The sequence below is a fragment of the Exophiala oligosperma genome (genome assembly GCF_000835515.1).
Source record: "Exophiala oligosperma strain CBS 72588 unplaced genomic scaffold supercont1.2, whole genome shotgun sequence".
NCBI classification, from domain to species: domain Eukaryota; kingdom Fungi; phylum Ascomycota; class Eurotiomycetes; order Chaetothyriales; family Herpotrichiellaceae; genus Exophiala; species Exophiala oligosperma.
This window is the reverse complement of record NW_015622819.1, coordinates 3,985,088-3,998,170: the sequence shown is the minus strand read 5'-3', so window position 1 is coordinate 3,998,170 and position 13,083 is coordinate 3,985,088. Positions and strand designations below refer to the sequence as shown.

The following is a 13,083-nucleotide window of genomic DNA, read 5'->3' as shown; positions in this document are numbered from 1 at the left end:
AAGGAGGGACCTATGTATGGACGAGTTCGCCCTCACCCCGTCATATTTCTTTCAACACCGGTGATCGTCCCAATCATTCCCAAAGTCAGGTCATTCTCGGCAAACGATTATTCCGATCTTACATCGTCATCGTCATCGTCATCGTCATCGTCGTTGATTGTCACTTTCTATGTAAACTCCGTTATCTCGTATGACCAGCCAACTTATCGAAAGCCTATAGAATCTAAAATCTCCGTAAAGAGAGAACTCTGGCGCGTGATGTGCGCTCGAAGAAGTGCCTTGGTCGAAACTTCAACGGAGGGTCCGGCAGTTGTATGGCGAAATCTAAAGTAGAAGGCGAATCAAAAATATTCTGTATGGCATACTCATTTCAACAACAAAAATATAATAAAAAACAATTCTCATACGCCGAAGCCGTAATGGTTTGGAAAAAAAGGGCTGAGGTGGGTAAAGTGCTGATAAACAACAATCTTTACAATACACCTTAGGCGTACTGTAGAGAAAACGATCCAGACTCGTGCCATACTGATCCAGAAAAAGAAGAAGTCTCTCGTGTCCTACCCTTATTTCCTCACTTCTCATACAAGGCAACCTTGCAACCGACACCACTCGACAAGGTGATCGTCAGCCATTCCCTCCATTCCCGTTCGTCCCTGCTTTCGATCCTGGGGAATGTCTGGATGAGTCTGATGGTCGCGTAACTCGCCTCCATCAGCGCGTACTGCTGGCCGACGCAGATGCGCGGGCCGCCGTTGAAAGGTAGGTACTCCCAACCGGGCCTCAGCGTCTCCCACCTCTCCGGCTTGAACTCCAGCGCGTCCGGGCCGTAAAAGTCTTCCCGGCGGTGCATGGACCACGGGGAGTAGGCGACGATCTCGCCCTCCTTGATGAGCACGGGCGATTGGCCGTCCGGACCACCGCCGACCGGCAGGACGGTGTCCCTGATGGCCTCGCGGCTGTTCCCCGGGACCACGGGCATCAGGCGGAGCGACTCGTTCAACACCCATTTCAGGTACTTCATGTCCTTGATCGCCGCGTAGTCGGGTCGTTCGCCGCCGAGCTCCTCCACCTCCGCCCTCAACTTCCGCCAGATGTCGGGCCGCTTCGACAGGACGTGCCACGTGTTGGAAAGGAGACCCGCCGTGGTGTCCCGTCCGGCGAGGAGGATGTTGAGGAGTTCGGAGCGCAACGCGTAGAGGTCCTGCGTCTGCCGAAGCAGTTCGCGCAAGAACACGTAGCGACGACCGCTGCGCCCAGGCTGCTGCTTCTCCTTGGTGGCTTCATCCATGGCTTCCCGGATGATGTCGTCGGCAAAGTCGTGCATGATCTGGATGCTCTTTTTCCATTTCTTGTCCGGGAGGTATTCGGTGAGACCGCCCGAGGCGAAATTCTTGGAGACGGCTGTTGCACGGTGTAAGCAGGGGGAGATGATGCATTTTAGCGACCCGCTCCAAAAACTTGTAGACTTACTTTCGGTGACATATACAAAGGCCTTGACAAACTCATTGGCGGACTTGGTTTCCAATCCCGGCGCCAGCGTGTTGGTCGATTGACCAAACAGGAATTCCGTCGCCGAATCCATGGTCAGACCGAAGAACAAATCCTGTAGGTCAACTGTAGATCCGTCCCGGGGGATCGAATCTATCAGATGAGACACGTGCGCCTCGAACATGTCGAGATCTGCGACTTGCTGTCGTGTGAAATTCGGTCGCACCATGGATCGTGACCTCTCCCAGGCAGCGCCGTCCGTGGCAAAGATGCCGTGTCCGAAAATGGGCACAAAGACTTCTTTCCGTCTTCGACCCAACGAGTAATCGGCGAACCTCGTCGACAGGATGGTCTTGACGTTCTCTGGCTCGATGGTCGAGATGACTTGAAGGCGCCCCCAAATGTTAGCGACTTTGACCATCATACTCCCATGGGCCACGTACATCTTTGTCTCAGAACCTTGACCTTCAATGTCTTTCTTCCGTCGGAAAAGTTCCTCAGTCGAGTGGCTTCGTGCATGCGGCCTTCCTTTCCCGATTTTACCATTTCCTTGATGACGTCCAACCCAAGCAATTTACCACCAATCCCCTTGTGAGGGTACTGGTACACGGGCTCGCAGCCATTCTCTCTGATCATCCGCCTCCGTCGAGCACCAGTGGTCAACTCAAAGTAAATCCGGTGAAGGGCAAACAACGCTACAAAAGCGATGATGAGAACGGGGAGTGAGATGTTTGGAACAGAAAGGAGCGCCATGGTTTGATTTGGTTTGATGGGTGAAAAATTTGTTTCTCTCAAGGAAACAAAATTATCAATGGACAAACAAAAATGGTATCCGTATGACGCGGGGGAAGGGAATATGGGCTGTATATCGAGAAGTCGAGGTATGTGAGAGACGAAGGAAACCGTCCAGTTCAAGGTTTACGGGGCCCGGCCTGGTCCAAAGGATGGATGGTCCTTTTGTTGTGTTGTTTGCCTCTCCGTTACTCCACAAGTTTTGCTAGTCAACAGCTTGTTCTCTGAATCACAGCCACAGCGGAGAAATATTATGACCGATTATGACTGACCGGAGCCGGCGAGTCAGCAATGATCCTCCCGAGGCTTTTTGCTGTTCGAAGAAAGAAATAATCTGCTGAGGAGATCAAGACTTGTTTTGGACGGAGTCTAATGTAGGACCCGAACCCCGAATGCTTTATGATTATGATCGAAAACAATAATAATGACAAGTAAGAGGGAAAGTTGTTCAGGTGGTACGGAAAAGATCGACGACTTTGGCCGGGGTGTGATGAGTCGGATTCGTACGAGTACCACCCGTTCTCGTACTCGTATTTGCAATTATTTATTGTTTGATTGGGTGATCATTCGAAGCGACACCAAAAAAAAGAATGGAGGTTGGCGGTGATGAGCAAGGAGGAGGAGGACGAAGAGGAAGAAGAAGAGAAGGGCGAGGACACCAACTCAAAAGTCGCATGTAGGGACAATTCGAGTAAATGGTGCGGGATACGAAGCATTCGTCATCCGAGTCCGAGGATTCGTCGTATGTACGGAGTATCCTTTGAGTTGTTTTGGTTGGTCGATGGAGTCCTCGCGTCGATCGCATATTGCAACCGGAATAAGACATGAATCCGATGAGATTTTGTTTGGTACCTTGTCCACATGCGGACAAATGACCGTCTCTTTTTTTCAGATTACGCAGGGTGATACCGAATGTTTGACGAGGCAAAGTGTCTATCAATTTAATACGGAGTAAAGGGGGAGGGAGTGGGAATGTTTAGGTACCTTTGGTATGTACGGAGTATCAGTCGTCTGTGATTCCCAATCCCAATTTCTCTTTCTCTTTGTCAGACAGTTGACTCTACGTAGTACAATATTGGGTAGATGTTTGGTGTAGAGTACAATACCAAGCTCTTCTACTCCGTAAAGATTGTTGACTACCTAGGGGAGTTAGAGTTTATTCGGTACGAATACGACAAAATTCCTATCATACTCCCCCGTGTTATTTGTGCCTGGAGGGTTAAAGAAAAAAATCCTTTTCTTCTGCCACCAAAAGACATTTTGTTCACAACCCACTCGGTTATACAGTACGTATGCACATGTCGACCCGGATATTCCGAAGGCCACAGCCACCACCACCACCACCACCACCATCCATCATCCATCGGTCAGCAAGTGACAGCTTTTTAGTTACAATTCATACCCCTAAGGCATGGGCTGAGGGCTGAGAAGGGGGGCACGCGCGTTGGTTCATTCCAATCCAATCCAACCATCACACAAACGCACCTATTCGTACAATATGTTTCGCTTACGAAGTAACCCTTACTACGCCGCTGCGCTTGTCAGCAACCACTCGAAATCACAAGGGGTGAGGTAAGGTATGCAATGCGAATCCTTTCGGTAAACGGATAATTTCCCCCTCCACACAGCATCGAGAAACATCATCTCTCTTACTCAAATCCTTCCGACCCTCCACGGAGGAGTAGGAGGAGGAAGGAGGGAGACGGACAGATTATTGTCCTTCCATCTCGACAGGCGGAGGGGGAGGAACGTAACCTTGCAAAACATTCTATTCGTACTCGGGTACAAGTGCGTCAGAGTGGATTCGATCCTACCACAACAGCAGCCTTGGGAATCTCGAGCCGCGATGCTAATATCAGATACCTTTGTGCGTACAAAACGTGCGTGGAGGAAGCCTCGTGATGTTCTTTAAAACACTCAAAACACAACTCAAACTTCATTAGGCGGGCTCATTTGAGGAGACCTAGGGTATTCGTAACTGATGGAAGGTACAGTACAAGGAACCCATCATGATACATTCAGTACTCGACAACTGTCGAGCCACTACGATATAACACCGTTCACATTGTTTTGAATCTTCAACCTCACCCGGCAACGTTATTCTCTTCTTATCCCGAACCACAATGGACGTTACCATCCTCCATACTCCGTCAAAGACTCATTCATCTTTCACAATCGTCCCTACTACTGTCCATCCAAAGTCACGGCTTTATCCATGATCCCTTGACGACCATACTGTCCATTGCCCCGGCCGGAACCGTTCTGGCCTCTACCTCGTCCCCCTCGGAATCCCGATCTCGCCCCGAAGCTTCCACCACCACGTCCCTTCCCGCCCTCACCACCGCCGTTGTCTTTGGGTCGACTACTCCCTCCATAACGTCCTCCTCCTCCAACACCTCCTTTGGCAGCCCCTCTACCTCGTCCTCCAACCTTAAAGTCAATCTTCTTCAACGGTCGTTCGACCATGTCCAATCCTTTCAGGCCCACCTCCTGTCTCCTTTCGGGGCCGACCTTCCACGGCTGAAACAGCTCCTGAGGTTCCGTCAGCGCCCTCAACTCCTCCACCCAGGCCTTGCAATATTCCCCCCGTGGATCGTAATCGCAAGCCTGTTTGATCGGGTTAAACACTCGCGCTTCGCCTCGTGGGTCGTTCCCGACCCCGGCCACATACTGCCAATTGCCCCAGTTCGAGCTGACGTCGTAATCCGTGAGCATACACTCGTACCACTCGGCACCCAGTTTCCAGTTGATACCGAGGTGTTTGGCCAGGAAGCTCGCCACGTTCTGTCGCGCCCGGTTGCTCGTGTAGCCGGTGAGGAAGAGCTCACGCTGACTCGCGTCGATCAAACTCGTCCCCGTCGCGCCGCGAAGAAATCGATCAAACGTGTCCTGAAGCTCCAGGCCACCACTTTTCGTCCCTGGCGTCTTCCAGGGATACGTGGTGTCGTTGCGGAATCCTCCCACCCGGAACAGTCTCGGTCCGAATTTTCGTGTACACAACCTCATATAGTCACGCCAGAGCAGCTCGAACCGCACTGCCGCGGTGCCCTTGTTCTCACCCTTGCCGTATCCTTCGGTACCTTTGTACTGATCGTCCCGCCCATCTTCGAAATCCAACAGTTGAGCGTGCACTTGACGAGCCGTGATGCAACCCAGAGCCAGCCACGCGGATAATTTGGTTGAAAAGTCCGTCCCCAGCAGTCCGTTCCTCGTGTCCTTGTACTTTGTCATCGCTCCGGACCCGATGAGAGACTGGATGCGCTTCAGGCCTTCCGTACAGCCACCGTGGAAGGGATAAGCTGAGTTGACGTCGGCTGGAAATGAAGGCGGGTTCTTCTTCAAAGGAGGATCGTCCAGCACAGGCTTCATCAACGCAGACTGAAATCTCTCAAAATTGTCAGGTATCGTGAAAGGCGAAGGCTGTGCGGGTATATCTGAGGGCATGGGCGACATTGATGAAGGCCGGGGCAATGGCTTTCGTGGTGCATCCCTCAACGGCTCTACTGATTTTCGATAACTCGTGAAGACATCTGGGAGATCAGTCGGTTTCTCGAATGGGAGGTCTCGACTACACAAAGGTCAGTCAGTGAAGAATTCAGGGTCAGTCAACTGGTAAAGAGGTCCAATATAGGCCGATGGGTCAAGACGAACTCGTCAATGAAATATTTCTCGTCCAGCCACAACTTGAAATCCACGCCGGCGTCTTGGGCGGCCCTGCGAACGTCCCTTTCCTCCCTCTTCTCCTCCACCCCTTCCTCCTCGATCATCCAGACGGCCGAAACGATCGTCTCTTTTTGCGCCTGCTTGATCTGCTCGAGTAGGTCTCTGACGACTTGCCCCAAGATCCCCACTCGGATGTGTAGGCTGCTGCCCATCTTCTCGAGTTCCGACTTGAGCTCCCATACTGATTCGGCCAGGAACTTTGCGCGGTGTGGCCCACATCTCCAAAAGTTTCCCACCTCCGAACGTGCTTCCGGGTAGGGTGATTTGGTTTCTGAATCCGACAAAAGCCCAGACACCTCGACTTGTTGCGCGGCCAAAACGTACAGCGGCAAGACGTGCGTAAAAGGTTTCTGAGACTGTTGGGACAGCCTGTGGAGTTCGTGAAAGACGGGGTTATCGGCAAGACGCAAGTCGCGCCGTAGCAGATATACGACTACCCTTTGTGGTGTCATTTTCTTGGACAAGAGATTGGTGATAAAATCAAATATCCAGATACGCTCCTCCTCTGGCCGAGGACTCGATTCTCCCCCGGCTGATCATATATGTCTGCACGAAGGTGTCTCGCATACTTTGATGTGGGGAATATAGCCGCCTTGGACAGAGTGCGAAGCTTAGATCGTGAGCAATGTTACCACTCTTCGATGTGAAGCTGGATGTGTTCAGAGATGGTCGTCCCTGGATACTTTTAGAAGGTTGAAGGTGAAATAAAAAGCAGCACTGATTTAACAATAATAGGCTTGAAAATACTAGGGAAGTGAAGTGACAGGAGACAGCACGACGTCGGTAAATATGTTCGAGATTTGCTGGGTTGCCGCTCGACCAACTAGACACATCATGCGAAGGGACGGCAGACGTGGGATAACCAGGAGGGGACAAAGCAACCAGTTTCACCCAAGTCAAGTTTCAATGTTCAGGCAAGGGTAGGCTGCAGGAAAAATGCGGCGTGACGAATGACAATGGGTTGGGTAGCTAGTTAGACTTCCTGGCCCCCTATCAGACCTCTCGTTCGATGAGATGAACGGATCATGGACAAGGTAGTGTTGGGACGTGCATCCATGGGTCGGAGGGCGATGAATGAGATCATCCAGATTTCCGGAAATTATAATCGGAGTATCTACCTACAATAGGTACTCGTATGCATGGATGAGTGAGCGTGATACTTGCAACCAAAAGTAAAAGATGGGTCTTGGAAGTGTCAATCATGGAAAGTTCGGAAAGAAAGCCACGCACAGCAGGGCCAAAGGAAAAGGAGCCACGCATTGGATCTGATAGAGTCGATCGGCACGTTCGATCTGTGGATCTGCTGGATCTCGGACATGGGGTGGTGGATCGATCTAATGAGACATCGCCATCTCAGTGTCAGACGCTGTGGCTTGCTGCGAAACCGTCTTCTGCGTCATACAGCGCATGGCTACAGAACACGGATACGGACAGGGAGTAAGCGTTCTCGCAACAAGGGTCAAAAGAAGCCACATGTCGTGGTGTATTATTACCCAACGTACAGGTCGAGTACTCGCATGGTGGGCTGTGTGTGAGCTGACTATTGACTGATGTCTGTGTACGAACACAAGAGTACCAACGTGAAATGGAACAAAACAAAAAAGAGCTTGTGCGACAATGATAGAGTATTGGGGGAGAGAAAGAGAGAGAGAGAGAGAGAGAGAGAGAGAGAGAGAGAGAGAGAGAGAGAGAGAGAGAGACAGAGGGATGTCGTCATGTGTACTCCGTAAACGTCTTATATGATGATTGAAATAACCAAATAAAAAGAGTATTCAAGAGAAGCGAATATATCTTCATCCACGCCTATTAGAGGAGCTTGATCACCATCAAGAAAATTCCTCCGCAAGATGAGACTTCGGATAAACGTGGTGCCGGCTCCGACATTTCCAATGGCAAAAGGTGCGAATCCACCTTCCAGAAAGAAAACCAAAAAAAGAGATCGGCAAGGGGGCCATCAATCGATCTCGCGGCGCCTTCCGACGCGAGGCTGCAAGCCATTGCAAGCCACCGCGCATGGCCTACAGGGATCCAGAATGTCGGCTTTTTTACAGGCTCATCAGTTTACCTTACCTTAGTTGCATTTGATGCAGTCTGCCCATCGGCACCGAGTTTGAAGACAGGACATGTATTCACGCCATGCCGGCATACTTGCGTTGGGTAATTGTAATCTTAGGTTCCTTCTGAACAAGCTCACTATACACAAACAAAAGCAAACGTGGCACAAGACAACAACATTTGTGATACTTCATACTGAAAACTATAAATCTTTTTCCTTCATTAGATCCTGTTTACTGTCCCAAAGGATTCCTATATCCCCGGACTCGGCCACTGAGCTTGCCGCTGTTCATCCAAGGGGGCCCCCTGCTACAAGGGTCACCAAATGCCATCCATAAAACTGCTGGGTATAAAGCGTCGTCTATGCTCGACTCGGGGAAAAACAGAAAATGAATATCCATCAATACTCCCAAAGGTCGCTAGAGTTCGCCATCCATCAAGTCGTCACAAAACATAATGAAATAATCCACTACCAGCCAACGAGCTTCTGAAAAGCTCAGTCCCATGCTAATAATATACACTCACCCAGTGGGGAAACACTTGATGGATATCAGAGGTGCTGTGTTGCCCGGGATATTACGCTGCTGTTGCCGCCGTCGGGCTATCGTTCACACCGTCGCTACCGGATTCTGATTTCGGTCCATCGTCCTTACTTTCCGCTTCGGCCGAAGAACCACTGCCACAGCCTTTGACAAGAATATGTCTCTGTTGTTCACAATCAGTATCTGAGTCGGGTCATACTTGACAGAATCAACTTACCTTGAGTGCGTCTTTACGAGAGAAGCTCTTGTCGCAATATTTACAAGGGAAAGGCTTCACAGCGAGGTGAATTCGCTTGTGACGCTTCAAGTCATGATTGCGATTGAAGCTCTGGGGACACTGGTCACATTTGAACGGTCTGTCGTTTGCCGGGCTCTGTTGCGGCGTATTTGTCCTCGGTTGTCCATACATCCCTTGTGGGTTTGCGGCATAACCACTGTTGAAGGCAAGAGGCAACATGTTTGCTTGCATGCTTCCCACCATGCTCATGTGCGTGCCTGGACTGTGGATATTGGACATAATCGGTCCTGGCATCGCCGGTAGAGAATATGACGGGGGAGGAGGCCTCATGAACGAAGGCTGTGAGTGGGAAGGAAGACTTCCTTGTTGGAGCGTGGGAGAAATCCTTGGAGCCTGGGAAACGCCGGTAGGATGGGAATATACATATGAGGGTTGGTGTTGGCCCGCAGTCGTCATGCTACCGAAGAGTGCCGGCTTGTTATCGTTGGGTGTTATTGGCGAATGTTGACTAGGAGGTCGTTGCATTGACGGCATGAGGTGATGAGCGTTCGCAGGATGGGAGGCGCTGCCTGGGGAGGAGAGAGGGAGGTGGGCGCCGTAAGGAGGGTTCAGATCGTAAGGCGGTGGAGGGAGCGCTGACCCTTCTGCAGCAGCCGGCGAGTGCGTTCCCGACCGCAGCGACTGACCTGGTATGGGAGAAAACATTGATCGGGGTGGGAGAAGAGGACCGTTGGCCTGCCACGGCTGCGGAGTGTATCCAGTATGATATGCATTGGGAGTGGTCCCTGTTCCGCCGCCAAAGAAACTAGGGGCGTACGGTAGGACAGGAGCGGCGCCGCTGTTAGGGGTTGTCCCTGTCGGAATGGCAGATGAGCTTGCGCTCTCCGACGCCGAGTTGGACGGTGGCGTCAGGAGCTGTCCTACACTCACAGGCGTAGGGCCCGCATGTGATGTGTTGATTCCTGGAATCGGAGGGAATTTCTGAAGTGGCCCCGGTGCGAATGAGATTGGAGGCGGTGGCAGCTCAAATGCTGGAAGATTAGACGCAGCTTGTCGGCGTTGTGTGAGACTGGAGGTTGCGGTGTTCAGCGCATCGAGCGTTGTCCCCATTGGAAGGGGGATCGCGACGGAAGCCAGTCTGACTGATGTCGACGGTGCAGTGCGAGATCGCTCAAAGGGTTTAGAAAGAGCTTGTATTCGGCCGAAGCTGCTGTTTTGTCGCTGGAACTCTCAGCGACGTGTGTTATAAGAGACTCTTGCGGGTATTATCGCAGAGGGGTTTGGTTTAGCTCGAGGAGGTGATGACTTGAGGGATGTGCCAGGTTCTCTTATGCCGAAGAATGTATCAGCGTGAGATACCTGTCTCGGGTGCGATATGTAGCGCAAACAGGCGACGCAGTTTTCTTCCAGCGACGAGCAGAGTGTGTTCGGTCCAGAGACAAGTGTCGCGAAACGCGATATGCACACAGGCCTTGACAAGAAGGTGTTTGCGGTGGATCGATGGTGGGCGATGATCTGTATTTTTGGCTGTCGGTTGGCTTTTTCGCGGCGTTATGGCTTGTTCTCAGTGGACGTGGGGCGCCTTCGGAGGACAAGCAGGGTAAGAGATCGACAGTGACTTGAGATTCGGCAGCTAGCGACCGGACTCGCAGAGATTGGAGTGAGATCAGCCGCTCAGGTGGGTGGGTGATACTTCTTGAGGCCGGGCACGAGGCACTGGCAACGATGAAGACCTTTTTCTTTGTGAAGGTGAGGTTGACGACCAGGCTGAGGGAAAGAGCAAATCCAGGACGATTTCAAAGATTTGGAAGAGATGCGATCCTTTTTGTCGGGGCAGCACATGGCGTTCTTAGCGGGCAGCTGGCCGCCGGCTGGCTGGATGGGCCTGTCTTTTGCGTCGCCTAAAAAGAGGAGAGCTTGTCAAAAACGGATGGCGGAGACAGGAGGTGCTAGGATGTGATAGGCATGGCGGCAAGGTGAGAGGCTCATTGGCCTGGGTGGACCACGATTAGGAATGCGCGAGGAACATTGGGAAAAGCGATAGTGTGGTGTGGGCGTGTGCGTCGAGGGGAGAAACTGACGAGGGAGCAAAGTAGGAGGGAGAAAAGGCAGGGGTTGCCCTTGTCCGTGCTTTTTCGTCTCGCGCTGCTGGTGTTGTTCCCGGGACATGGGATGGGGCCTAGTACGAGTTGGAAAAAAAGTGGTCTCAGTTGCTCGTCGAACAAAAACAGTCTGGACCGAGCGCGCTGCAATTGCAAAAACTCTGGTCTCAAAAAGGGATCGCGAGAAATTGGATTGCTTGAAGCACCGCTATGCTCAAAGTGGCCTGGGCCCGTGGGTGACGAGAATGATGAAAGTCATGAGAGGTGGAGCGGACGAGAGGATGTGGTGTCTAGTGAGAAAACCAGTCACCCACCCGACCAGAATGGAGGCTCCCGGTAAGAAGTCAAAGGAGGGGGGAGAGACAGCAGACTAGACTCCATCGTAGACGAGAGGAGTGGATGCTTTTGGGTATTTGTGCTACGGTACATGCCTTAGTCGGGACCTACTACACGAATACAGCTATCTCGACCCTAGGTAAAGGTAGGTAAAGAACTGGTACTGGTACCCCATAGGCGAGTGGCGGGCGGCGATGGTGACAAGTGACGGGGGTGGTGATGGCGACGACGAGACGGAACTCAGGTGGTACAAGATGTTCGCTAGGCAGACAATAAGTCGCCGAACACACTTGACAACGATGAAGACGTGCTAATGATAGTACACGGGACATGGTTGTCGCGGAACTCGTCTCCTTGAGCAAAAACCAGAAGAAAAAATTACAAGTCTCTGAATGTGTAAATTGAAGGCGTAGAATCACAACCATCATAGCCATCAAAATCATAATATTGACATTTGAATACGAGTACTATTGTAGATAGGTACCTTAATGTGCGAACTGCGTACGAGTATTTCCCGTCAAAATCGCAGGCAAAGTGTGCTGGGCGCAGGCGTGCATTGATCTGCCTTCTCCCCTACCACTGTCTTTTCCACGGTCCAGGCTTTCGAAATGCCTTTTGACAATCCCATACGCAAGGAACAAGACAATTGTCTTTCTGTTGCTGCTGCTGCTGCTCGATATTGATCTTTGACTTTGTCCAATCTCCCCTTTTCATCGATATCGTACACACCACAATGCCATGTTTCCTGTCTGCAACCCATGGATCCTGCAGTGGTCCGTCAGCATCGACCCAAGCACCCTCCCCGGCCCTGGTCAGTCTCGTGTTCCTGGCCGGTGTTCAATTTCATCATCCCTGGACTATCCCGTACATGGCTTGAGAATGTCAATGAGGTATAGTGAGCTGCAGATACAAAAAGCACCCCAAGTGGAGCTCACAACCATGCCTGCAGACACCAAGATGATTGATGTCTCTAACTACGCGAGAGGCCCGTTCTTTCTCCTCACCTCGTACCGAACCTCCTCCTATCTACAGTACCACGTCTATCAACCACAGAGCGTTCCTAGCTAGAATCTGGGCCTCGGACCATGAACTTTCCTCTGAAAGAACGACCAAAACAAGCCCTCAAGAAAGGGATATTTCGTGTGATTCGATACCAGTGACATCTCACTCAAGAGGATCATCGGCTAGCGAAGCCCCCGGGATTCCCCTCGAAAGGCCGTGCTCATGCTCCGTATTAACGGCCAGAGCTGTCACTTCGTGCCACGATCCGAAGTTGTCTGTGTACTCTGGTCGATCTGTCTGACACCTATTCGTCTGTATCCGTGCTCTGTCTTCTTGCTAGACGGGCTATGCTATTCGATGGACTACGCTAGGCAACCCCCTTGGATCATTCTTGTAAGAACACACCAAGGGAGGGAGCATGGCCCGGAAAAAATACTTCATTGATGGAGGTCGCCAGCGTCGCCACAAATTACTCTCGAAGCAGGCGCGCTATCGACCTCACGTACGGTTGACCCCGTTCTCGGCGTGCTGGCTTGTTCCTACAAGGCAGCTCATTAGTCCCGAGACATGGTGTCACGAGAAAAAGCGGGAACACCCTCTAGCTTCGCCAAAATGTGCACAGACCCAGAAGTCGCTGCATCCTCTTCTCACACTTTTGGAGCATCTTGCGCCCAAACTGTTTACTTGTTTTGTCCTGGGCGGCCTTTCCAGCCCCCACCGTCTGCGAACCCCCTGTTTAATCATTGACGCCAGTCCTCCCTGGTCACTTTTTCATTCGACCGCAGCGATACTAGCCAGCTGAGTG

At 51.6% G+C, this 13,083-nt stretch overlaps 2 protein-coding genes across 2 annotated transcripts; both read right to left on the bottom strand.

The window, feature by feature from the left end:
- Positions 1 to 400: 400 nt before the first annotated feature.
- On the bottom strand, positions 401 to 2,254 carry PV06_02786 (uncharacterized protein). The gene is made up of 3 exons (XM_016403510.1): positions 1,932 to 2,254; positions 1,471 to 1,872; positions 401 to 1,401 (listed from the first exon to the last, which is right to left on the bottom strand). Exons 1-3 carry the CDS (start codon positions 2,239 to 2,241, stop codon positions 572 to 574), a joined length of 1,542 nt encoding a protein of 513 aa, XP_016267407.1. The 5' UTR covers positions 2,242 to 2,254; the 3' UTR covers positions 401 to 571.
- Positions 2,255 to 8,250: 5,996 nt separating this feature from the next.
- PV06_02785 (uncharacterized protein) lies at positions 8,251 to 10,656 on the bottom strand. The gene is made up of 2 exons (XM_016403509.1): positions 8,818 to 10,656; positions 8,251 to 8,763 (listed from the first exon to the last, which is right to left on the bottom strand). The coding sequence occupies exons 1-2, from the start codon at positions 9,946 to 9,948 to the stop codon at positions 8,635 to 8,637; spliced, it is 1,260 nt and encodes a 419-aa protein (XP_016267406.1). The 5' UTR covers positions 9,949 to 10,656; the 3' UTR covers positions 8,251 to 8,634.
- Positions 10,657 to 13,083: the final 2,427 nt, after the last annotated feature.

Coding starts and splice junctions, on each gene's coding strand:
- PV06_02786 (XM_016403510.1), bottom strand. CDS start 2,241: ATGGCGCTCCTTTCTGTTCCAAACATCTCACTCCCCGTTCTCATCATC. Junction 1,873..1,931: donor CAAGGTTCTGAGACAAAGAT/GTACGTGGCCCA, acceptor GGCGCCTTCAAG/TCATCTCGACCATCGAGCCA. Junction 1,402..1,470: donor CTTTGTATATGTCACCGAAA/GTAAGTCTACAA, acceptor ACCGTGCAACAG/CCGTCTCCAAGAATTTCGCC.
- PV06_02785 (XM_016403509.1), bottom strand. CDS start 9,948: ATGGGGACAACGCTCGATGCGCTGAACACCGCAACCTCCAGTCTCACA. Junction 8,764..8,817: donor CTCGTAAAGACGCACTCAAG/GTAAGTTGATTC, acceptor TGTGAACAACAG/AGACATATTCTTGTCAAAGG.